The 26,831-nt window shown below is 44.8% G+C and overlaps 1 protein-coding gene across 1 annotated transcript; it reads left to right on the top strand.

The window, feature by feature from the left end:
• The first annotated feature begins 1,257 nt into the window (after nucleotides 1-1,257).
• LOC144146115 (ceramide-1-phosphate transfer protein) lies at nucleotides 1,258-24,750 on the top strand. Its single transcript, XM_077678064.1, has 4 exons — nucleotides 1,258-1,490; nucleotides 2,398-2,634; nucleotides 7,600-7,741; nucleotides 20,465-24,750. The coding sequence occupies exons 1-4, from the start codon at nucleotides 1,381-1,383 to the stop codon at nucleotides 20,597-20,599; spliced, it is 624 nt and encodes a 207-aa protein (XP_077534190.1). The 5' UTR covers nucleotides 1,258-1,380; the 3' UTR covers nucleotides 20,600-24,750.
• Nucleotides 24,751-26,831: the final 2,081 nt, after the last annotated feature.

Below are 26,831 nucleotides of genomic sequence, written 5' to 3'. Positions count from 1 at the left end.
TCGCTTGGGCAGTTGTTGTGGGTGTCATTTAAACTTTGCTTTCCAACCACGTTCACAGTGGATTGGAGCCAATTTTTTTCTTGCAACGTGGAACTCTTATGACGGCATTGGTACAAAATTTTGACAGCAGGCAACTACTGGTTCTGATGTCTGCCACCTTAGCTTAGCCAGAAATTCCCTTGTTACAGATAGGAGACTAAGCTATAGCCTACGGGGCTGTGGTAAAAAGGGGAAGAAAGCAGTTGACACACCTAATGAGGCACATACCTAACGTTGCACAACCACCACAGCTTGAGCTCACTATCTAAAAAAAAAAAAAACGAACATACGGCACACATAAGGTGGGCGATCAATCAAATAATAAAAAGTGCATGAAAAAAATGTTTCGTGTGATGCCAAATTCATCACGGAAGCTCCTGTAAATAAAATTCAGTAATTGGTAGAAACAAAGGCTGGGTAAGATGCGAACAAGGGGTCTCCGGAATGTGAGGTGAGAGTACACATCCAAACACCACAGTACCGGGTTAACAGTACCTGCCAAAATATGAACTCTGAAGTAAATGTGTTGCGGCGTTCGACTCACAAACATGTTAGAGAAATGTACCGATGCCTTCATTGAGTAATTTGAGAGTAGTAATGACGAAGTTAGCACGTCCCCGGCAAACGTCTCTGCTTTATGCGAACGCGGGTATGTGCCGAGTTTAGCAACAGAGAAAAGAGGACAAAGTCGCAAAAGAAAAGGGTGATTATATCAATGAGAGGACACGGTCGATAATCGGTCACTAATACTTTCGCAATCACTACATCATATCATAAGGGAAGCTGCGCGGGTTTTAGGTACCATCCCACGGAGCTTTTCTTTCAGAAAGCTTTTCTTTCCTCTAGAGTACTATCCGCTGTTTGCGATTCCGGGGTTGTAGCCTTGTGAGCACATAATGCCTTCGCATTAAAAGATAACATCGACGATATATATTGACATTATTAAACACCCCCACCACCGTTTTTTTTCGGAACGCATGTTACTTCAGCGCACCTAATTTTTTTCAAATTTCGCGCCGAATGACTGAAGCAGCAACAACAACAACAAGATATCCCAGCCCAGGCTACATCAGTTTTTCCAGGCTTCAGTTTATTCATGTCTGCCTCCAAAAATTTTATGGGCACAATTTTGTCCTGCAAAAACCTTTCTTGCAGCACGTAGCTCCCCTTTCGGCTTTCCTTGGCCCGGGAGGAATGCGAATGTGGCAACCATGGGCAGCATGTTTGTTTTGTTTTCTTTCGCTGGTGCAATTTGCTGTCGACCGACGGAGCCCGGGAGCCACCACTCAAAACTTTTTTTTAAAACCCCGGTCGCGCTAGGCGAGTGTTTCAGGACCTTCAATGTCCGTGTTCAGTCTCAGAACCGTTATAGAGAAACTTCAGAGCAGCCTCGAAGATGAAGACGACCTCGACATGGACTCCTACTTAGCGGCTTACAAAGAGCTTTGCAAGTAGGTTGTGCTCCAGACGTTTCGCGCAGCTGTGATCTCGTCGGAAGTTTCACAGTTGTCAAATGCGGAACTCCTTTTGTTTGGTTAACACTGCGCAGTTTCGTGCTGCTGGTATCCTTCTTAACGCGTTCGGTGCTGTAACACACAGCTCGTAACGATGTTGTCTAGCCCCGTTGAGTCCTGCGATGATCGTAGATAACAGTAATGCATTGATGTTTCGGATAAGGAAATATATAACGCGTTATCTTCGGGTGCACTTGGGGCCGCTGTTAACATCAGTGGCACGTTCTTGCCACCTTCCACTGTGTACGGACCGACATAAGGAGGAAGACACTATTGAAGGGTTTCGGTTTCAGTCGCAAACTTGTTTAGCGCAGATTTAGCCGCCCACATTCTCCTCGGACGCGTTTTAGTGGCAGAAATGTCGCGAATTTGCAATATTTTTCTTAATGCTCTGTATTGCCTTCACCACGCACACACAAAACGGAAGTTACTGTTTGTACTGTGTTATTTTGAATGCACGCGAACACCTTTGGGTATCGTGACTTTCGAAAAATCGCACCTCTGTGTGCCCTTACATGAAATACAGTAAAGTCTCGTTATAACGAAGTTACGGAGCAGAAAAGAACTTCGTTAAAAGCTGGGGATGATTTGTTCTGTATGCACAGCGGCAGGGTCTGTAAAAACGCTTTGAACGAAGCGATTTTGTATTCAGAAAGGAAAAGGTGTGGGCATGTTTGTTCGCAGTGCAGCATACATAGCACAGAAACGGCAGCGGATGAGGCGAAGATCCGTCTTTGCCTCATCCTTTCTTCGCTATGTGGGCTGCACGATTTCGTTGTAACGAGTGTTTGTTGTGTATATTTCAAGTCCCAACTTGTGCGTTTTGTTGTCTTCCTGCGTTCAGGTTCTTCCAGGGTCTGGGCTCCGTGTTCGGCTTCATAAACTCTGACGTAAAAAGCAAGATCGAGATCCTGGAGGAGTATCGAAGGTCGGACGATGTGGGCGATAGCTACGCCACGCTTAACTCAATGATTGAGTATGAGAAGGAAGCGGGAACCATTGCGGACGAGAAAAAACCTTCGGGGAGCCGCACGTTACTGCGGCTGCACCGAGCACTCGAGTTCATCGCCAAGTTGTTCAGGTAGTTGCTGCAAATGATTTGTCCTGCACGCCACAAGGTCTTACCAAGCATGACAAGGCGGTTTTACACCACATGTGACCGGTGTTGCCTAAACAAGGCACTTCGGTTTCAAGCTCCAACTGGGCATTTCTTCGCTGCGTCTACTTTGTGACATGCGCGAGCACTTAGACCACCTCATTTGTGAATGTGCGTGGCTTTCTGCGCCAGAAGGTACCTTAAGTTTACCTGGGACATCTGCTACGTTTGAGGTTAGAATTGGGCAACGTGTTGGGCCCCTGGTCGTGTCCTAAAAAGTACAGGACTCTATAAAAAACTCTATGCAAGCACGTGAATTACTGTCATTATTGCCATAATATTTTCATTATTATTAGTATTTTTATAAAAAAATTATTTGGCATGGCACATGCATCTTTGCCAGGCTAACATCACCAGTCACATGAAACACTGTTCTCTGTCTTGTCCCGTATGAGACCACCTAATTGGAAATTAAAATCGTTTTTGAAATTATTCTTGAATACTTGGTTTCGTGAGATTGTGAGGGGCATGGAGAAGACTCAAAAGAAAAGGTTCGCACCTGTCAATTTCTCAATACGGAGGGGCTCTTAGCACTTTGTTGTTTGTTTTCAACAGCTGTAGTAGGCCATGAGCTGTAATTCAGCCTGTTAAACCAAGTTGCGGAACTGCAAGCTTTCAAAGTGCTCGGAAAAGTGATGTCAATATTGGCTTGTGACCTGGCATGAGGGCACGAGCTAATTTTTAGATGCACAAAATCTTGAAGTGACATACAGACCTGCTGTATACAGAGTGACTAGATTCTGACGGGATGTTTTACCGCAAAGCTGCCTTGTTCTAGATTCTGACCAAAATTGCATGCGTGTATTGGGTCGCGTCGACAAAGAATCGCAAGCGCTCGCTCTAGAACTGGTGCAATGTTCTCTGTCGCTCTAAATCTAATACAGGTATCTTGGAAAAAATCATGCTGAAATTGGCCATAAGACAATTCTGCCGTTATGCCAAATTTTAGTTGCTTGTCATATATAGTTGGAGAGCCATGGAAGTTGACCGTTGTCGAAAGTAGCTCCATAGCAGCAGGCACTCTATTCTCATTTCAATGCTCATCAGTTTCCCTGACCATTGTCTGGCACAAGTGTCACCTAAAACTGGGGAATTCAAGGAGCTTTTTAGTTGTGTGCTTTTGTGTACTCAGTTTGATAAGGAAGTTAGTGCACCATCTGGCTACATGGTCAGTTTTCTTGGAACTTTCCATCGCAAATCTTTTTAGAACAGACTGGTTGAAGGATGGACCACCAATTTTTGTTGCGTATATGTTCTCTAGCTCATATGAAAATAAGTAAGGTTGAAGTCTGGGATAGTTGGTTCCACATGTTAAAGGAGCCATGAGGACAAAACACAAGTTCGGTTCATTCGAAAGATTGCCTCGATAGAATCGTACTGGCACCACCGTTAACGCACACTTCGCTCAATTCAGCTACATAACTGGGAAAAAACGGAATGGCCATGCGACCCACTAGCTCATTTCCCGCAACAGAACCTATGATGTCACATGAGCTCAGCTGTGCGATTGGCTGAGGACGGAAAAAGCAAACGCAAATTAGGCACGGCTTACAGGCTTTTCGAACGAACTATTTGCGCTTAAGTGTAATGAAAACTCATTTTACAGCAGTAAGAATGGTGCGGTAAACAATGAAAGTTACAAACACGCACCTAAGCATAGAAGTACCGATACGCACTGCTGTTGGTACTGGGTGCACTATGCTTGTTTTAGCTGCACTGCACTCCACCGCTTTGAAGTTGTTTTACAGCACACTGGCCGATTGGCGTAAGCAGCGTTGTCTTACGTGACCCTATTTGTCGAGAATACCCCAGGTTTCATGACACGATCACTTTTTACAGTAACAAAAACAAGCCAGGTGCAAATACGCTCAAAAACAAAGCAACGGCGGACAACGGTTCGTGGATGACTATAGCAGCGCCATCTGGGAGGGCTGACGGGCAGCAGGGCCGCAAACCCAAATGATGCAGTGGAAGTTCGCTTGAATACACGCCCTTCTGACGTCTTTTGTAACTACGAAAACCTACGATTTGGCGGGAGAATCAAAATTTTAACCCTAAATTGATCAATTTCTCAGTGAATACGGCATCATTTGCTGCCGGACAAGCGCTGGGGGCGCTATAAAACGCGAAATCTTTCGAATAAAACAAACTTGTATTCTGTCTTCATGGCTCCTTTAAAGTTGCAGCGCATAAAAACACACACAAGGACAAGTAAGGGACAAGAAGTAAGCGCTGCATATGTCCCTTACTTGTCCTTGTGTGTGTTTGTTTTTATTGCGCTGTAACTTTAACTCATTTGAAAGCCAGCATTTTAGATAGCCCGGTAACCACAAGCAATTTATAACCAAATTGGCAGAAATAATTTTAATTTGGGACCAATCTTTCTAAAATCAGAAGGGTGGCGGTTCGTAGTGTAGAAACCTGACACTACATCCCGCTCATGTGACCTGCGAACATAGCAGCTATTGTAACTGCTGAAACGTTTATTCACTTATTGAAAACATTTTAACACTAGTTAATTTGTATAAGTTTAAATTGTATATGCACTTTTAAACATTATTTTGAAAATTTTTAAGACATGCCACCTGTCACCGCTGGGTTGCTCTCAGTGTGGCTAACTGAGCCTCCGTGCCCAGAATCAACGGCAGCATGCAGTGAACAGACCCAGTGAAGGAGCTTTGACGATTTTTCCCGACTCGGGGGCGTTTCTTCTGCCAAAAAATTCGATTTCAGTTTCTAAATACGCCAATCGCAGCTTAAAAAGAAAAAAAAAAGGATTCGCCTGGGGAGAATCGAACTGCCAACCTCCACAATGTGAAGCCAGATTTTACCTATCGTCCATCCCAACAGATGGCGCTTTCGTGGAAAATAGACTGGTGAATTAAAAAACACATAAAGGAATAGAAAGCCTGCGATTCATACTTTTTTAGCTGGGAACAAGTTTTTAAATATCGCTTTTTGTCTTGCATACAGACAAAAGTATGTTGCCACACTACTGTGTGTCATAGTTGCCAGCATTGTTTTGGGGGGGACACATACGGCTCGTAGATCTAAAAATTTCGATTTAAGAAGTTCTAGGGCGTTATCAGCCAAACTGTTCTTTGTTAAAGTGTTTTAAGGGATGCCCTTTCATTTGGTATAGAGAACATGTACAGAGGGCAACACCCTTGTCTATAACACAGGTTTTGTACTTAAAGCCTTATCTTGCCTCGGCCGAAAAACATTTGAAGAAAACTAGTGCGTCATTTTGAAGTCTAGACCATATATTTTGACCTCAGCGTTTCTTGTGACAAGTTTGAGTCCGCAGTTTTGAGATGTAATCAATTGAAGTTGAACTCAGTGTTATAGACAAGGGTGTTGCGCACCGTACTCAACAAAAATTGGTTGTCTGTCCCTTTAAGAATTTTCATACCGGAGTAGATTTGTTGTTGAAATTAGCAGACTCTGAAGGCAACGTTTAGGTCTGTTCTTTATGAAAGGCTGGTCCCCCTGAAGCTTTTTCATCTTTTATTTTGTGACCGTAAATATCTCAACTCCTTATAAATTGCAAACAATCATTTCGTGTCATTTTGCCTGACGTCAATGGGCACATCCAAAGCGAACACATTAGTGGCTCAGCTGAACCTACTGTAAACCCACTGCCCCCAAGGATCATCCTAAGTGCAAGTGCAAGATACACCCCAAAAAATGCATTTCAGGTATGGATAAAGGTTAAAAAATTGTATCTAGTGCGTTAAAATTTGTAGAACTGTGAATTTAACTTTTACCCGAGATAGCCATCGGTTAGCAGATTTTTTAACCTCGTTATGTAAGTTAACCTAGTACTAGTACATTTATTCCTCTTGTTATGCAAGTAAACCTAGTACCAGAGGTTTCTAAATAAAAAGTTAGCAAGTGTTCTGACTTTACCAATGAACATTTATAGTTCTTGCGCTCGATTTGCACAAATGTGCTCCACCGTGCCTTTGCAATGCTTTGTTTGAAGTATTACATTGCCAGTTGGCCTTCGTGCTAAGGTGATAAGGAAAAATTAGTGCCTTTACACAATGCCATAAAGTAATACAGTTGAACCCCATTATAAGAGACATGGATGTAAGGGACAATTGGGTATAAGAGACACTAGTCACCCACATGGTTGGCTGCCCTATCTTTCCCATTAAATTTACCTCTTTTATAACAGACATTGAATGTAGAAGATATTTGGTTATAAAGGACATGTTATCCTTGAACTTTGGTCATCAATCTCGCTTATAATGGACGTTTTAACTTTTGATGCGGTGCCGCCAGTCGCTATCTGCAGTTGCTTCTGTTGTGGAAACCAAGGGGGGCAACAGACGTGTGCAGTTGCTATTTCTTATAACTTCAGCAAACACAGAGTGGTTCACTCAGCTGGGAAATGATGAGAAGCCGGGACAATGGAAGTGCAACGTACAGAAGCGGTTAAAGCTTACCGCCACGCGTACGAGTGCAACCTTGGATGTGGGCTTCTGCGCAAGCCAAGAATATAGGGAGTGCGCAGTGTGCTCTCCCAATCATGTAGCTCCCAGTCGAGAAGCATCGCAGATGTCGAGTCCTGCAAGCCTGATGAATAGCCAGAGCACACAGCAGAAGAAGCTGCGCGCTCTGGCTATTCATCAGGCTTGGGAACTCGACGTCAACGATTCATCTTTCACAAACAGTAAAAGAAGAGAAAGCTTGTAGAATCTTTTGTAAAAAACAACGCACCTATGAAGCAAACAAAGATTCAGAACCACTTCATAAATTGGGGTGGCACAACATGAATCAGAGCAAACCTTTTGCAACATGCTGTAGGAACGCTGTTTACTACGCTCGAGGTTGCTTCGAGAGGAGGGAGTGTTTGCCAGTTGATTCCCTGTTGCGCCCTTTCAGGTCTTTGACCAGCGCCAACGACGACACGTCAGTTGGGAAGCTGGCCAAGGCGAGCTACGATGAGACGCTCTCCAAGCACCACCCGTGGTTGATTAGGAAAGGAGCGGCCATCGCCATGCTCACTCTGCCCAGCGTCAAGCAGGTAAATGGTCTCTTCGGCCTTTGGCTCGTCGCTGCCTCTCGGGTACAAGAGAACTGTGTAGAAGGGCCTGAGAGGGGGGCCCATTCGTAATTAACGGACTAATTATTGCAATGCGCCGGACACAACACGGTGCAGACATTTTGCAGAATTGTAGAGACAGCATATTCCGCTCTACCCAGCATTCCTTTTTTGCTGAAGATTCTATGATTCCACTTCAGTGCGTTTTTAAATATTTGTAAGAGATTAGATTTTTACAGCTCATTTCTTATCAGGCGGGCTCACAAACTGGCTTTGTACGCTAGCCGCCTTAGTCGTCTTTCAAGTATTTCACTTTGAAACTCTTTGATTTTAGTAGTTTTGTGCCCGACACTTTTGTCTATTTAGTTGTTCTATTTTCACACCTCACACCCATTTTTATTTAATACAGTCTACGCCCGTTGCAGTGGACCCTCTGAATCCGGAAAAAAATGTCCGCTGTAGCCGAAGTATGCGGTATCCGACGAGGGGGCGGGGGGGTATGAGCCCTAAAGTGGGTACTTTGATCGACATTGCATATGCATAGTACATACACTTTGGTCTTTCTAAATGCCTGCAACACCTCTGCACAGTGTTCGCGCGAGGGCAAAGAATCGCGTAAACACCGTTTCCAAAGTTTAGCCCCGGCACTTGGAGAAGGCCTAGCACATGCGGTCAAGAGTGTATAAAGACGCATGATAAGCTGAGCAAATAAAGCAAGAATATAACTAGGCGCAATTATTAACCAGCTATAAAACATCAATCGTGGCCATCGACATTAGCTAGGCTCTTTTAAATCCCCTCACGACGAGGCAGGTTTTCCCGAAACCGTTCGTCAAACAAATCGGATTGCTATCTGACGTTCCCTCAAGGCAGCTTCCACATTTTTAGCGATTTTAGTCTGGTCATTGAAACAGCTGTAATGAAATAATCTGATGACGTTCAACTGTAAAATCGAAAGTTAGACCAGTTGGACTGCGCACGGTTACTGGCAGAATGCGCACAATGGATGGGGAACAACCCCCCTACTTGAGGCATTTCTTACCTTTTTCACTGAACGGAATGGGAACGATGCATGCGTAGGAATAATAAAAGCCGACCTTCACTGAACCCGAGTTTTTTATTACATAAAAAAACTGACGAGGGCAGATTCTCCTCCGAGTGCACCACTTCGAGTATTCGATAGCCCTGTTTTCAAATTCACCGGAGTCGCGTTTATCCGCAGTGGCCTTGTTCTCGACGGTAGAGCGGACTGTCTGCTTAGACAGGCCTGTACTTCTGGCGATGTCGGCCCGTTTTTCCCCATGTTCAACAGCGTTAATGACGCTTAATTTATCCGACAGTGAAATCAGCTACCCTGCCGCTCATGCCGCTAGTCGCACAAAAAAAAGCCACTGGCACTGGCTTTGCTTCGCCAATGACCCGACTGCCAGCAGTGTTGCCAGAAATAACAGTTTTCTTGCAAAAATAAACAAAGAAATAAACAAAGGAAGCCCACTATAAACTTTCAGTCGAAACAATTATCGCCTAAAATTTAGTCTGTTGTAGCCGATAGTCTGCTCTAGCCGGGTCCGTTGTGAGCGGAGCGGACTCTATTTAAAATGCACGGGGACCAGGCAAACCAACAGAAATGGGTTGTTGTAACCGAAAGTCCGTTGTTGCCGGATCCGCTGTAACGAGCGTAGACTGTAGTAAGGTTTTTGGTGCTCTTTGCCCTTAATTGCGAATGTGTGCAAAACAAAGCAGTGATGGCTGTGGTCTTTCTGGACCTCAACAAAGTGATGCTCACTTAGTTTTGTGGACAGCATTGGAACAGCGAGGTGCTACTGTCGGGCAAAGCTCGTCAACTGAAGAAGCTAGGCTTTGCTTGCACGCTCGTACATACTCGGTGCCTTGTGCTAAGGACAAGAACGCATCTAAAACGGATGTTTTGGATGCGTTTGACACGATCCGGTCGTTCTTAGGCGCGCACAACTAGCAATGAAGCACTTGTAGCGTGAGAGCTCAGCTGTGAATTACTGTAAAGTAAGCTTGCAAAGTAATATATCCAAATTGTGGAGATAAATTTTTGGCTTGCAGGCGATTTTTCTGTCGTTTAAGTTTCATCCTCGCGGCAATGAAATTCCTGTAAAAGTGAATTTTTGGGCTTTCCGTGGTGGATTCGTTATTGCAGGGTTCGACTGTAATACATACATAGCAAAGAAAAGCTTTCCGTTTCTGCTTCTGCTCCATTTTGGAAACCTCCATATATTAGCACTTTTCCTTCTTGAGTAATATTTTAGTGTTGCGCGTAATCTGTTCAGCTTGAGACAAACGAACATTGAGACAACAGGGACACATAAGTGTAAAACAAATGTATGTGGGAATGTTCTCTTGTTGTGTACTTCTTTAAGCGGCACAATTTTTAGCTAGACAACATTATAAAAAAGAGTGCCTCAGCTGAGGTGGTAGGCTTTGTTTCAGTTTTGATTTCATTTCATTGAAATTTTTCACCTTGCTGTACAAGCATCATTAAAAGAAAATACAATGAGGAGAACTACAGAGAAGATTACACGCTGCTGTTGAAGTAAAGTATATCGGTTTGCCAGCTGTTAATACTTGTGAGCATACAATAAATTTTCCATCTTAGCGAATACCGTGCACAATGGCAGTACAGTTGAACCTCGATATAACGAACCTCGATTTAACGAAATTCGCGATATAACGAATTTTTTCAAGTTTTCTAACAAAATTTTGCTAAATGCATGTATTTTTGTCTCGATTTTACGAAGAAATTTTGTGCGGCGCTTTCGATTTAACGAAGTCACGGCAAGAAAGGAAGAACGAAATTCCGGTCGAGGCACGTTTTATTTTGCCTCTCAGGCCCTACATTGAAAAAATTCAGTGCTCAAATTGACTCTTGAAGGCTCAAATGAAAGAAAAGCGGTGAAATCTACGGTTAACAACAATTAAAAGCGAAGAACGAAGCTGCACAAACCGCTAGCGGTCATAGACGGTTTAATAGTGCAGCCACTATTTTGACGTCTCCATCGTTGCCTACGCCAGCGCCCTCTATGCTTAGGCTATCGAAGCCTATTTCAAGCTTTTTTTTTCAACGCGTCATTGCTCACGGTGCTGCTGCTCTAGGTTGTGCTCGCTGATAACCAAATTAATATTTTGTTCGTGCATCGTTAGGTGAGTTTTGTAAGCAGCATGAGCACTCCAAGAGAAAGAAAAGTGTTCCGAACAAGAGCCTGAGGAAGTTCGGTGAAACTGACAGCCACCGAAGTGTGATGGATGCCATCGATGTTCTGCGGAGGCACGCAGGTGCACACGAATGTCTTGTTAGCGCTGTCAGCATACGACCGTCACGTAAAGCCCGCCCTGGTCAAGATACGCCAAGCACTGCTTACGGACTTCTTCACTACGGCTTGAACATCGAGTGCTGGTGACAATAAATTGCTCTGTTTGAACGTGGTCATCTTCGTTTCACCAGCGTTCATTAGACAGCTGCGGTGCGGAGAAATCAGTTTCGTAAGGGCTCAGTGGGCATAAAAGTAATTGCTTAATCGAATTTGGCCGGAAGAATTTTATTTAATGTAAGCTTTCCGCTTTCCGGAGCACGTAAGCGCTGCTCCACACAGTGAAGCGGTCCGCGTGTACTCCGCTGAACTCGCAATCATGGCTTTATCTCGAGTGTTGTGGTTGCATCACGCGCCTATACTGCAGAGCCTTTGTACATGAAAAAAGTCTTTCGAAAGTTTCATAGCAGCCTTCCGCTGTTGGCCCGCCGCGCCTAGGCCCCTAAGCCTAGACGAAAAGAGGCGTAACTTCGAACGAGCACCTCGGCGGGGTGAAGTTCACGGGACATGGACGCGGGCGCGGGTTCAATTGACTATAACAGCGGCATTTATATAGTAGTGACCGAAATGAAAAAACAAAAAGTGGAAACCTAGTCTGCTATCATATTTAATGAGGCGTTGCGGAAAAAGCACCGGTTTTACTATGACACATGAACTACCGTCGGCTATCCGAATTCCATTGCCCAAGTGTTGAAACTCTTAATTCACACAATTTTCGCGGCCAGTTTTAGTACAAATTTCGCTTTATTTGGAGAGGTAACTACATAGCAGTTGTTGCCTGGCGAGGGCCAAAGTGTTAAAACCCCAATAACTGGTTAAATGAACTGTAAAATCGAAACCTCGATTTTACGAAATTCTCGATTTAACGAAATTTGCGGCCCCAAGTACGACTTCGTTATATCGAGGTTTAACTGTATTTGCACAAAAGTTTGGTTTCTCTGTATCATGCGCGCGTCTTCCGCAGCGTTTATAATGAAAATTCATGTGGCACGTAACACTCAGCCGTATGTTATTTCTGGCAAAACATGATTGTTTTTAAACAAAGGAGGAACATTTTTTGCCAAAAAAAAGCGGTCAAAAAGTCGAAATAGCTACTTCAATACAAGGTTTAAATTAAAGCAACGCGTGTGGGATTTTTGGGCTGCAAATAAATGTTTTTCAATAATACATACGTCGTTTTAACAAGAGTTCGCAACTGCAGCAGCAAGTTTAGATAATAATAAAAAATAAGTGGAGTTTACATGATGGGTAATAATATTTAGGGCCCTGCTTTCCCCTTAAAAATGAAGAGGCAGGCTTATTGCAAAACTCCCTTTTTGTTGTAAATGTATTCGCAGAAAAACAAGCGAAAGGCACAGAGGTTGCAGTCTTCGCTCGCTCCTTTTCTGCAGACCTATTTGAGGCAATTCTGTTTGTCCTTGTGCACGGAGCAAGAAAATGTTCTCGCTCCGTGATCTCGCGATAGAAAACGGGCCTGCAGAAACGAATTGCCGGGAGCATGAAGCAGGACGTGCTCTGTGAATGTTTGGCAATAATTCAAGTCATGAAATCGAAGATCGTTGTCAGTTGGTGCGTAGTTCTCGATGCTTCCCACTTGCCTGATCCCTTCTGGAGCTCATGTATTTAAGGTACTAATTGTACTGGCTTTGACAATGCTACCTACTAGCACGTAGCGCAGCGTACAGAGCATACAGTGCACCCAATCAGCTCTGTGAGACGGAGCACCGTACTTGCAGAACGGCAGCACTCTAATCCCAACTACATGAACAGAACGGCCTCTTTCCAATGCTATGAACAGATAATTAATTAGTGGTTTCTAGCAGAAACACAAACGCACTGAAAAGGCTATGTAGGAACGTGAAAATGCATGCTAGAAATTCTGCACCTCCGTTTCTACTTGGCATGGCACTGGGAGGTCAATTTCGCCTGCCCCCTCTTTCGTACGCATAGCCAACAGTTCAGTCCTTTTGCCTATCCCTAGCACGGTCCAGCATAATTACTGCAGTATGTTTTGATTAATTTAAATTAACAACTTGCGCATGCTACATTTCCTCCGGTGACGCCAAGCAGGAGCACACCTGAAACTTGACCGCGCTGGCCAGCGGTGGCCGACCCACTATTTTTCTTATTCCTCGATGGCGGCGCTGGGTGTTCTCAGTTAAAGCACGTAATTTTCCCCAAATCCTGATTCTTTTCATTAGGCGGGTGTTATGGAAAAATCTTCTAGAACAGTGTTTCGATGCCGGTCTAAGTTACCTATATCAACAAAAACCAGTTCAGATATACCGGCGATAAAAAAAATATATACCCGAAAAATTATTTCATGCGCTTTTCACTTCCTTCCGGGTGTAATTTAAAAAAAAAATTTCAGCAATATTGAGTTCGTACACTATAACCAGAATGTGCTCATAAAATTTGAAGCCGTTTGATCAAGCAGTTTGGCTAGGCTGTTAGGCCTTTTCAGCTTGTCAGGTATGTCATTTAAAAAAAAAATTGTTTGCCCCTTTTACCTGCGTCGCAAGCTAAATTCTTAAAATGTGTTTTGTGCATCTGTATGAGTAACATTTATCAGCAAAAACCAGTGGGATATGTCAATCAATAAGGCAGATATTGGGAAATCTCTGGAAATTTTCTCCGGAATGCAAATTTTCTCAGAATTTGCTCCGAGATGCAGATTCGCATTATTAGTGTTGCTTAGGGCAAAATCACGAAACGACTCTTAAACGATTCTTACGGGCTACGTGTATCAGCAAAAAAGCACTTCGATATCTGCCCAGCTGAGCGTGAAATCACAAAATTGGGAAAACACAGTTTGCCAATTATCATTTCTTAAAAGTGGAACTTTAAAAAATCCCCCCTTATCAAGCTCGTACGCCATGACAAAAACGTTCTCCCGAAATATCAAGTCCTGAGGGCTAGGAGTTTTGGCTGGGCATTGATGAGTCAGTAAGTCAGTGTATCGACACTTCTTTTTATAGGTATAGATAATATGGGCTTCTACGGGAGGCGTGTGGTTGCAGAAATTTCCAGCAGAATATGAATACTGTGCTACACAGGAAAATTGAACTGAATTACACTTCAAGAGTGGTGCAATTTAAAACCTCCCGCTCGCCTGTTTGTACACTTGTTAGGAAAAAAATGGCAAAATTGGTTTTTGGACAATTTTATGGGGAAGATTTATAAGTGAAAACGAACTGGATATATAAAGGGGTTGTGTAGTTATTCTGCAATGTGTAAAACAGGTAAATTTCAAGAAATCGGGATTGTTCCTGTTACATGACTGGTATTAAAAAAGCTTGTATAAAAGTTTTTACAATTGTATTGCTTACCTATTTCAAAAAAATTTGTTTTGATATCTGAGCGAGCCTACCAAAAAAGAAAAATTCGTGGAAAACTTTTTTAGTCTTCTTACTCTTTTGAGGTTGCAATCTTCTTAAAAGTTCCACCGTATTGAGCTCCAGCACAATGATAAGAATGTGCTCTTTAATTATGAATTTTTTACAACCAGCAGTTTGGCTTGGTGTTGTCATCAAGTGTTAGGCTTCTTGGCGTGTCAGGGGTGTAATTTTAAGAAATCATTTTCGACCTTTTAGTTTTGCCTAGGGGCCGAATCATTAAAGTTGGTTTAGTGCATTTGATGGAGTGACATTTACCAGCAAAAACCAATTGGATGAATCAAGCGGTAAAACATGTTGGGGAATCTTTAAAAGCACCCAATTTGCTGTGGAATGCAGATTCACACCATTAATGTTCGTTATGGCAAAACTGTAAAAATACTTAGAAATTCTTATGGGCTACATACATCAGCAAAAAGCACTTTCATATGTGAAATGGTGGGACAGATATGACAACAGTGCCCCGGGCCACCTACACCAGATCCCGTCAAGGTCCATTCAGCCTTTCTTCTGGCACCCTGAGACTGTATAATAAGTGCAGAGCACTTTAGGGGCTTGCCTTGTCGTCGTAGCTCGCTCGCTGGACCTAAGTAAAGCCCCACAGTGTTCTGTAGTAGCGACTGTTGTTGCGGCGTTGCCCAGAGGCTTCGAAAGCCAAGCGGGTTATATAGTCATAAGAGTTCGAAACTCCTGAACCGCTGGCACTTGTCAAACATCTCCCCGTTGTTTAGCGCAAAGAAAACTAGGTACATTTGAGGCAATATGTGCATAATTAACCGGCAGTGCCCGCGTTCATTTACTTAGGAATGCTCGTTGGGTTGGTTTTTACAATAGTAAGTGGAAAAAAGTGGCGGAGGAAAAGCAAGCACAAACAGAACAGCACTCCCGCTGGCGCAGTTTCAGGCAGGGCGTGCGCGAGCACTGCGAAGGCGGGAAATTTGAATTGCATTGGGTGGTAGCAGTGAGCGGATAATGGCGCTACAGCCCATTATGGCGAATCACTGCTCTGCACTTCTGGCAGCTCTCACATTGAGTGGAACGGCTTTAATTTTTTCAGTAGCTCCTTCCCTGTTGGCATTGTCTTGTGCTTGAGATGACTGGCCGGGAGCTTGCAACCAGCTGCTGTGCAAGTGAGCATTACAGTAGCTCACGTATTGTTGTTGCCGTCGGACTTAGCAGAAATTTGTGCTTGAAACGTTTTTTGTGCAAAATGAGAGACGAGGGAATTTCTAGATACACTGGCATCTGGTCGACATAGCGGATCTTTCCTGGCTGGAAAATCTTAGCCTTGCGCAACAAAATATAACGTGGTGCTGGAAAGCCACAAACAGATGCTCGAACGATCAAGCAGCTTTGGTGAAATTAACGTTTGCCAGTGTAATGAAAATCCAGTATGGTGCATGTAGCAAGAGGCCCACTGCTTGCTCGCTTTGAAGTTAGAGAGGGGTCTCTTTTTCTCTTGCAAGCTCCATGGCTTTTCCCTGTACAAGCTTATGCTCACAGCTTGGTGCACGGCTCGCTGTAGTTTTTTTTTTCCTGGTTCATGCCATACATCATATAAAAAGAATAAAAAGAGATTTAGGAAGGAAGAGAGAAGGAAGTCAGAAAGCAAGAAAAAGCTGTAGTACTAACTCTACCGCAAGGAATTTGGCCTTTAGAAAGTCCCCGTTATTCAGCCTTTGATTGTGTGCTGCGGTATGCAAAAAGGGCCTCCTTTTGTTGTTGCCAACTGTGAATGCAGCCCTCTATCGTGCGGAACTGACTCCTGGTGTCACAGTTGCTGTTGTTGTTTGTGGCTAAAACAACCTTCCTCTTGAAGGTAGCCGAGTACAGTAAAGGCCGACCACTGATCTCCACCAGAGTTGCTGGATGGCGCTTCGAGCTCTCCGGCGCACGGCCGCCGGAAGTTCGAGCGCTCGTCCCGGAAGTCGGGCCGTTCCAGCATAGCGCATGCTACGCATGGGCTGGTTTCGCACGCATTCCGCCAAAAATGCCTGCTTGTTGCGCCGTCAACTGCACAAGCAGACCAGAGAAGTCGTCTGGGAAGACGTTCTACTTGGAAGTATTACAATATTCTGAACGACGTGCGTGATACGCAGCGAAACGCAAATGTCATATCAGTGTCGTTATTAAGCTGGGGCTCTTGTTACGCAGATTCCCTCGCTCTAAGCCGGATTTATACCGGCGTTGGGTGGCAAACTTATACCCTAGTTACACGGCGAAAGTAACCGCAGTTAAGTTTAACCGTGGTTACTAAACTTTAACCGCGGTTATCGCAAACTGCGGTTTTAGATGTTGCACGCGAAATTGCAAGTTTGGTTACCGCAGTCACTTGATTATGAGCGCACCAAAAATAAATTACCACACTTTTAACTTCACGATAAAAAAAAAGAGAAGCAGTGTAGACAAAAAGAAATATCGTTAAAGCATTCGCTTCTGACACAAACGCAACGCACTCGTGCGCGGCGAGAAGAGGGGCTTCCCCAACAGCTCGAGCGCAACCGGCTTGGTTTGCTTAGGTCTGTTCGGTGTTGGGAACTTTCATCTTAGCATCGCGGTAGATATTTGACCACCGCTATCTCTACAACTGCGAATTACAATCCATAGCACAATTTTTCACCGCACTAACATCCATTTTCTCGAATGCGGAAGTTCTTTTCCGCGATCAGATCGATTTCGAAGAGCGGCGATGCGATAAGCTGTTGCTGCCGTCGTCTGGGGTGGTTCGGGCCGCAAGCAGTGCCGTGCGGGCAGGCGCGCCGGCGTGTTTACAGGCACGGCCGACGCGCGCACCGATCGTTTCCGTGTACTGAAAACGCTTCAAGATTGCCTGCTATATCCATTTTTGGCGGACGACGCGCGGAATTTACAAATTTAGCACGGCGTTTGTCGTAGTTGATCAGGCGGATCGGGAAACGAGCCGCTGCTGACGGGCAGTCGCGCTGATTGCGAGAGCGATGCAAAGAACGTAAGCGCGTCTTGGGGACAGCTTTTGGGCGCCCGCTATTTGAGAACCTTTGTCTCTTCCGAACGCCAGGTGATTTTTTTTTTCGCCTCCGCTGATGCGCCGCCACTTGCGTCCGAACTGAATTGTGCGATTTTGAGCACTGCGGCTGCAGAAAGTGCGGTTAGCGTGACCGAACTGAGGTGCCAAGCTCAATTTGCGCTAACCATGGTTAGCGACGTAACCGCAGTTTCCTCTGTCGTGTAACGCAGCAAACTGCGGTTTTGTCTAACCGCGGTTTGCTTAACCGTGGTTAACTGTGCCCGTGTAACTAGCTCTCCATCCCCAGGCAGCAGGCTCTGCAGTGACCACTTTGCTGACAACTGTTTTGACAGAACGGGCGCACGAACTCGGCTACAGCCTGTCGCCGTGCCCACGTTGTTTTCTTTCTAGCATAAATCCCTAGCATAAATTTCTAGCATAAATCCCGTTAGAGCTGCGTCGTCTCTCAAACCAAGACCCAAGTGACATTTTTGTTCTCCTTTGCAATTAAATTCTGCTTCATATTAACATCGCATATTTCGGTATAGCATATGTTGCGATCTGAACGCAGTGTGTATAGCCAAAATGCAATAAAGTGAGAACAAAATGCCAAAATCCGCCAATGGGGACGCTTATCAGCGGTTGAAAAGCATAGCAGACGCCCGACTTCCGGGACGAGCCGTTGAACTTCCGGTGGCCGTGCGCGCGCCCGGCCGCGACAGCGGCGAAGCGCCATCCAGCAACTAAGTGGAGATCAGTGAGGCCGACCTCCATGCAGCGAAATGTAGGCGAAAAGGCGGCGAACGTCGCCCGGCGGCGGCCGCTCCACCGCCGGCGTCGAAAGTACGGCTGTTCGCCGGGGATCTACGTGAGCTAGATGTCGAACGTGTGGCGGCGAACGTGACCGGAAGCGGCAAACTGCATTTTGAGGCTGCAGCCAATCACAGCCTTGTACTTCCTTGTACTTCCTGTCCTGTCTTCCATCGGCGGCGTTCGCCGCATCACGTTGCATGGAGGTTGGGGTGGACGAAAACTGAGCGGCGCGTCAAACCGCGGCGTCCGCTGCGCCAAGTTCGCCAAGCAACTTCGCTGCATGGAGGTTGGCCTTAATACCTCAATAAATCGGAGATAAGTGGAGTTTTGAGTTAAGCGAAATGCCGGAAATTTGTGGCCAGGTTTGGGCGGGACATCTCGGTACATATTCGGAAGTGTCCGATGCACCGACCGCACTGTACACAGCAAGGCTCAATTCAACATTGGTCGTCCATGTAGCGTGGCAAAAACAGAGAACAATCGGAACAACCTCATTCATGCACTTGCAAGGGCTGGGTCCACCCATGGTCTGGCATACCGAAAAAAACCCAGGATCACCCACGCACAAGTGCTTCACCTTGACGCACACATTATCACTCCCACAGTTGCTGAACACGCTGGATAAGAAACCACCGTGGCAGCAGGAATTTCAAATTTACCGTTCTTGACCGCGTTCGGCACGTAGTTGGAGCGCGGTGTTCACGAAGATTTTATCAGCTGCCTGTAGCTGAGTTTGCCTTGTGTCCTGTCTGTCAACATTTCGAGATATCCAAGGGTTCCCCGAAAATACGTTTCGAGATGAAGGGGGTGAATACATAGCTTCATTGGAGGTAAATGCACAGCGAGAAAAAGTTTCGACTTAACTGAAGCCATATTTCACAGCCCTAAAAGATGAGGGAAGGGCAGGTGCAGGCAAATGCCATGCTGAGTAGCCTCTGAGCAGATTTATGGTGGCACATAGCTATTGCCAGAAATCATGCGTAACAAAAATGTGAAGTTAAACTGTGAAAGAAATGCATTGATGGCTGCCCCTGGTGATACGGACCCATGGGATTCTGCCATTCGTTATACCTTTGTAGAAGCTTTGGACCACCTCCAGCTGCAGCTGCAATGCCACAACAGGGATGTGATTCTGAGTTTCGTCTACCTCAAAAATGTCCAGCTCACGTCCACTTCAGTCGTGATGTTAGTTGCACTTGCGAGCCCTCTGACCAATGACATGCATAGAAACGGATGCCCTGCTTTCCTTGTGCTGTTATACACCCGGTCGTCTGCTTCAGCCAACCAGGGCTCGCTCAAAGTGGGCACTTCGAAGCAGACATGAAATGGACAAAACTGAGAAATTCGCCCTTGGTCTCCAGCAGTGAGGCTGCTCTCTTCCTCAGTGTCCCTTTTTCATCTGTTTCATTGTCTCGCATGTCGTATTTCTTTCGACCTGTTGATGTGTTTGCTTTTTTTGGGGCAAGTTTTGAAAAAGAAAAAACAAAAAAACAAAAGTGCTCTCTTGTGGACGAGGTTGCTTTTAGATGGCTGGCGTCATAGGTCTTTCAACTGAAAGCTGGAGCGGCACCTCTTGTGATTCTTATTTTGTGGTCCAAGCTTTGATTCACGTGTTTCGTTGTGACATTGCAGTGCCATTGCCCAAGCATGTGTATGAAAAACAGATATGCTCTCCTATTTCTTGTTTGTAGCGTCGTGCCTAGCAAAATAATTGCGATTCTTCAAGTCGTTGTCTACCTTCAGCAGCCTGAATACGGTACATCTCACCAGTTGCATGCAGCAAGGCTAAAACTACAATGCACACGTCTTGTGCAGCAAGGCATAGCACCGAGGATGAGGCACTGACACGTTTCACTGCACATTATAACCCACCAAGTTCAGCCTTTAATGTAATTCGACATTTTTTGATAAACTCCGAGGGAGTGTTGCCATCTGTGAGAGTACTGACAAACTTTTTAGCACTAGTACTGACAATTACTTGTGGCACCAATGCCATTCTGGCTGCCTCTGGAGGCGAAAGCAGTGGAACAGGTGGAGCATTCAGCTGTTGGCTCTCTCCCGATTGGCTGAGAGGCTTGCATCTTCAGCATATGCAGCTTGTGAGATAATCTATAGGTCAAAACCATTGCCAAGGCACTGATCTGTGCTTGTATCTTTTTTTCTATCTTCACAGCTGTTCGCGAAAGCACTGCCTGAGGAAAAGGAAGACCTGCGCTCGCTGCTGGAGTCCCTCGCTGATGAAGCGGAAAGGGTGTACAACTTCACACAGTCGGTGTACGAGGAGAACAACATCCTGGAATTGCCTTGACGGGGGTGATTTTTAAACGAGTGGTGCCCCCCCTCCCCTCATCGCCGTCTATAGAGGTCTACAACTGTCGCGCTGTCAGGTGCAACTGTCCTGGGAATACTGCAATGTACAGTGCACGAGCCTTGAGTGAAGGAGCTAGTTCAGTTGGATTTGGTCAGTAGCACTGAGTGCTGCTTAATTTTGATTGTGATGTTGACGCAGCAGCAGCTGTCATTCATCGTGCTAGTAATTTAACCTGTCATGCCTCTTCTATTGGTTTCATATTCTCATTATTGTTATTATTACCTGTCTGAAAAGCAGGGCTGTGTGCTGGAAGACGTTATAGCATCCTCTTTGTCACTGCACGGTACTAATCCCAGTGGAGCAGACTGGGTCGAGGAGGTGCATTATGTCTATTTTTTTTTTACAGACTTGGCCACAGTGCCTGTGATGTGTCACATTCGCAAAGAACACTTTAGCCACATAGTTGCCTGATTAGCAACATTGTATTTTGACTGGATGAAAGTGGGTCCAGTTATTCTAAATTTAAAGCAGTTTGACGGTGTCGTCATACGACAAAGAAAGTGGAATTTGGGACGTTGGTGTGCTCAGAAGTGACTGAACAACAATCGCTCAGTGCTGCCGAGCGTTGTATGCGGGGTTGGTGGTCAGTGGCCTTAAAGTTGCTGCGGAAGCTTCAGGCTCACTTTTGGAAGTGGACATTTCACGTTCGCAGTTGCTCATACAAGAATTGCTGTCAGCAAAGGGCTGCTGGCAGTTGAATGTCAACGACTGAAAAATGGGATGCCTGAGGGGGGAAAAAGTTTGAATTGCAGACAAGTGTGCATTGCTCAACCTTTATCTTTTCCAAATTGTTCTCTTGCTTTCACAGTTTATGTGATGTGAAACAAACAAACAAGCAAACTCTCAAAGTCCTGTGGTCAGCAGAAAAACAAAAAAGAAAGCGCAGGCTTTTGAGGGAAAGTTATGAATGCCGGGAATAATGAAGTGAAAACGCATATGGTAGGCATGCCGAATCAGGTCCTCATTACAGTTGCTTGCAAAGCTTGTCAATACCTTCACAGACATTCAGAAGGTGTGCTGATTCGATGTGCACAAACCTAATCAGGTAGCTGACTGTCATCAAAACGCTGCCCAACCATCAGTCTTCTGGGCGCGGAACTTCTCTGCATAGTCTGCCCAGTCTGAAATGTGCTGCATGTGGCTTCCAACTTCTCTTATCTGCCGGTGTTCTGGGCTTTTGCTTCTGAAGGATTCTGCCGGTGTCGATTGGGCAAAGCACAGGCCGAAAGTGTCAAACTCCCAGATAGCAGAGGTTGCAGCCATGTGCTGTTCGTCGGGGCTTGATTCAACTCCCCTTCGGATTCTTCCACCTTGATGTTTTCCAACGGTGCTTCCATCAAGAGAACAAGCAGTGGGGACTTGCGACACTTAATAAGAAAAATAGTACAACTCTCCTTTTTATTAGGTTGCTTCAAGTAAAGGTCTCACCTTTGCTCATTTGGTGACTTTGAAAGGTACTCTGCCCACTGTGAAACTTGGGCAAAAAGAAGGTGTTTGCTGTTCTTGTGCCATTTATCATCAGAAGCAACTTTTTATAATGTGTTTCTTACACCGCAGTGATGTCAAACGAACTGCAGGCAATGGTTGCATGGTTGAGGGCCCAGTGGTTTATAGTCGCATTGAAGTAACTTCTATTCCCCTGTTCTCCACTTTTCTTGTGCAACGTGCACGCCTCTTTGCTACCTTTTTGGGCCAAGGAACAAAGCACATGACATTTGCAGACATACTTGACTTGTTGGAGCTCTTCATGTCTGCGTTCGCAGTACAATTGCTCTTGTGCGTTGTTGTTAGTTCATTAGTAGAGGAGGAGCTCTGGGAAGTGCTTGCACTGCATCGTACAAGTTTTATACTCAGTTACTCACTCTATTGTGTGTCAAGTGGTTTTAATCATTTCTCGGACACCAATTTGCTCAAGTTCTTGCACATTGCGCGTGGTGGTAATTAGCTGTGCCAGATTTGGAAGTTTGGCTATGGATTTGGATTTGGCTATGGATAATGCTCTTCATACACAGCTCATAATGACATGGCATTGCCTGTAACGTGGAGCTTATCCCCAAAGAACATTCCAGCAACATGCTGTGCTGGTATGACCTGCATGAGGCTACATTGAACGGGCACCTTACCTCGTTGGTTGTGAAATGGCTAAAATTACAGTCCTAAATGCTGTCTGAAAAGCTTTGAATTTTTTAGAAGTTTCATACGCAAACTGACACACTAGCTAGTTCTTATCCACCTACCTTATGCATTGAATAGAGGGCAGTTGTAGTACTATAATTTAGGTGGTACCTTAGTGCGTCTTTTGTTGGCAAAGCTAGTGAAGTGTAGCATGAGTGAAACTTTCCATTTTCATGCTTTGTTACTTACGTTTTGCAAGAAGAAAAAAAGCATATTGGGGAAAGTAAATGTTGAGCTTGTCATGTATCCTGTGTAAGCAGTGACAAAGGGCTGAGCAAGATTTTACACAGCATTGGTTCTGAATTTTTATCCTCTGCTAAATCTGATGTAATTTTTTTGCTTTGTTTCTCTGCCCTCTTGCATAACTCATTGATCTACTGCTCGGAAAACATTCCATTTTCTTTCTTTCGGCATATAATGAACCTATAAGAAGTCTAGAACCCTTTCTGTAATCAGCGGCAATCACAGATTGGGCCCCTTCTTCGTATTTCATCGGACCTGCATTGATTCGGTTTACATGTCTTGGGGCTCACATTGTGTCGCTTCGTACCACCTTGGACCCACAATGTGTCCTTGCAAATACACAGGCTGCTTTGAGAATTATCTGACTATATTTTTAAGTAAAACCCACGCTCTGTCTTGAAAACATGAAGCAGGGAAGTCGACTTTCAGGCTTAAACTTGCACAGTCTATGTCGGGACGAAATGGCAATGTCGGAAAGCAAACTGTCCATTTCTGTTGGGTCCATTACTTGGCCAGTATTAGTTCATTTTTCAGCTGACAATGTTTGAAAAAGTCACATTTTCTACATGTTTGTGGTTGTCATTGCAATGTTCAAGTACTTCTGCTTGACCGAAAATTAATGCCACAATGAGCAAGGGCTTTTTAGCTAGGCTCACTTGTAGTGCGCAGATGTAGCACTTGTAAATTCTCTTAACCACTGTCACCTTAAGCACCACTACAGCCACTACGTGTGCAGAATGGAAGACTGGAACTGTTTTTTTTTTTTGCTTTTTTTATTTATTTTTAAATATATATGGCAGTTTCGGAAATGTCGCTGTGAGTGATTGAAGAGTGTCTTTTTATTTACGGCGTTATAATGCCAAGCAGCATCTTGCCCACAATAGTTCTCCATCAGCAAACGTGTGGGTTTCTTTTGAAGATTGTTTATTTTTTATTTTGCATGTTCGTTTTAGAACTTCTCATATCATAACCTTATGGCAGGAACGTAGTGTTTTAGGGTCTGTGCGAGCTGAACCACAAACAGTAATTTAAATCATCAACCTACCCTGCTGATTATATGCAGCATTTGAGGTACGTGTTTACCCATCTACCTTTTGTGTATTCTTATAGCCTGCTCTAACTGCAATGAATGCATCGCATTTCTCGGAGCAACAGTTGGGCTCTAGTCACACCGTGCCTAGCTTGACAGGAGCTAATTTTATGTTCTTTTGGTTCCACATTATCGTTTCATTGTCTTTGTTTTGACACGTGTGAGATATTTAAGTGTCGCCCATGCCCTCAGCTCACTGGTAGCATCCACGGTACCATGTCAAAGAGAAATGCAGAAGCAACTCTTTCGTGCTTCTGCTTTCTTTTTTTTTACTTTGTTCCGCATTGTGCCCTAAAGATTATGCTTTATGCCCTTGGTGTTGTCAGTTATTTTGAATGTAACGATATAATATAAATTATGTGGCTGTCCTCGCTGGGATGCCTCTTTGCCTTTGGCTACATGTTTGTTGGCTTGCGATCCACTTGTGGTGGCACGCAGTTGTTTGTTTTGGTGTTTAGCTTATTTTGCTTGCTTTGTTTGATTGCATTGTGACTTGTAAGTGTGCATCCTGGCATGGCACTGTCACTTTGCTCTATTGTTATATGACCTGAAGAAAAAAATACATATTTTCAGTATTTTCTCTCACTTGTTGTTCTTGCTGTAGCTGTGGGAATGGTAAATGCCATGCATGTCTATTACTCTCCTAGAAATTACACTTCAAACAAGATCTTAGGATGGTTGCATGGTTGCACTTCTTTTCTATGGCAATGCAATGTACCAGTCATTATAGTAAAAATAATCACTAGCGTGAACATTGATTGCTCAGGTGTGCGGTGCAAAAGCAGGAACTCACAATTACACAGCCATCCCAAAAAACAAAGAAGTACAGTCGGACCTCGTTATAATGGACACTGATATATAGCAAATTATCAGCTGTAGCCAACTAAATACGAACTTTGGTTGGTCACGCTTTATTTCAGTGACACTTGTCCTTTTTATAATGAAACCGAAACTTCGATAGCCGCGCGCGATATTGGCCATACAATGAAGCAATATTTGGTTTGCGCGAAGCTCAAAACTCTAAAGCTACCATAAAAAAAGTGGATTAAAAAAATTGAAGCTAATTTTTGTACAGTTTGTCGAAGTACAAAAGTGTAAAACGCCCTTTCATGCGTGGACACCATAGGTCGGTAGGCTCACTCACGAGTGCACTCGGGCACCCCCCGCTCACCACTCATGAGTGAGTGGAGCCTTGCCATCGTTTTGGACTGTCAAGTGTGAGTGCGAGCCTCATGCGCAGTGAGCCCCGCTCACCACTTGCTAGTGAGAGCGCCACTTGCGACGAGCCCATCTCACCACGCGCGAGTGCGAGAGCGACTCGCAGGGAACGCCGCTAATTGCACTCGCTGTGAGCCCCGCTCACTGCTGGCGAGTGCACTTGCGCTACTCACTCCATTTGCAGGGCTTACTGCACTGAGCGCGGCTATTGCCTTTGTACTTGCTGTTGGCTATTAGTCGCAGGAGCCACTCGATGTGGTGGTTGTGAATGGCGGGGTTCTCTTAGCTTCGGAAATACGTCGTCACTGAGCTTTTGCTCTGGGGCACCATAGAATTAATTCTTTGGTGGCGTGTTGATTTAGGAATATGATTTGGATGGCCTTCTGACGCCGTAATGCACTAATACTCTTCGGCTTCATGAATCATGGAGGGTCTGCTGCACACACCCGCGTGCGAGGAAAGACGACGAGTGGTGGGCGCGAGTGAGTGTGAGTGGTGACGGTGAATGGTGAGCGTGAGTGAGTGCAAGTGGTGATGGCGAGTGGTGAGCGTGAGTGCGAGTGGTGACATCAAGCGGCGAGCGTGAGCATAAGTGAATGCGAGTGGCCACGGCGAGTGGTGAGTATGAGCTCAAGTGGGTGAAAACAGGTGACGGCACGTAGTGAGCGTGAGTACGAGTGGTAAGGGCGACTGGTGAGCGAGAGTGTAAGTGACTGTGTGAGGAAAAATACATTTTTCTGTCTGAGTGTGAGTGGGTGGAGCCCAGTTTTGCCGAAGTATGGTGGACACTGTGGAAAACTTCATCGTGCTCAGTGCTGTGGAAGGCCGCCAGACAAAGATCACGTACTTCTTTTGTCAAATGAACTCTGTTCTGTTGTAATTTCACGTTCTCATGCTCCAGTCGATTAGTGTGAAATGCCATTAGGAAACAGGTAAGGATTGCCTCACTTATAGCAGGTTCGAAGCCTAGAATAATGCGTTTTAGCATCTAGGATTTTTGCACGTGCAATATTGCCAATCTGTTAGAGCCTATTTTTACCTCTACTGTTACAAGGAGTATCAGATATAACGAACTAATTTACTGCCCTGATACTACTTTGTTTTAACGAGGTTGGATATGAAGTGGAAAGACATTGGAGACCTTTGAAAAGAGGCAAGTCAGCTATGCAGGTAGAATAGAGTAATACTGTATAAATAGAGTACGTCACTAGTTTGAGCTGGTTGAAATGTGGCTATAGAAGCATTGTGTGCAGTGAACCTTTCGTTTGGTTTCTTTTGTACGAAGAGGACCTGGTAAATGCCAGAGGCTATAATTGTTCCTCTGGTACCCTTTAATAATGTGTGGGCACGGTGGGAGTCTTGAAAACACTAAAAAGTATTGTGTGGCGTCCATGGTTTTGAATACAGGGAAATTTGAAATCTGCATCCTTGGAAATCTGAACT

This window comes from Haemaphysalis longicornis, unplaced genomic scaffold (genome assembly GCF_048455015.1).
Source record: "Haemaphysalis longicornis isolate Haplotype H1 unplaced genomic scaffold, Haemaphysalis longicornis Haplotype H1 scaffold_7, whole genome shotgun sequence".
Classification (NCBI taxonomy): domain Eukaryota; kingdom Metazoa; phylum Arthropoda; class Arachnida; order Ixodida; family Ixodidae; genus Haemaphysalis; species Haemaphysalis longicornis.
Note: the sequence above shows the minus strand (reverse complement) of the source record. Positions and strands in the feature narration are given on the sequence as shown.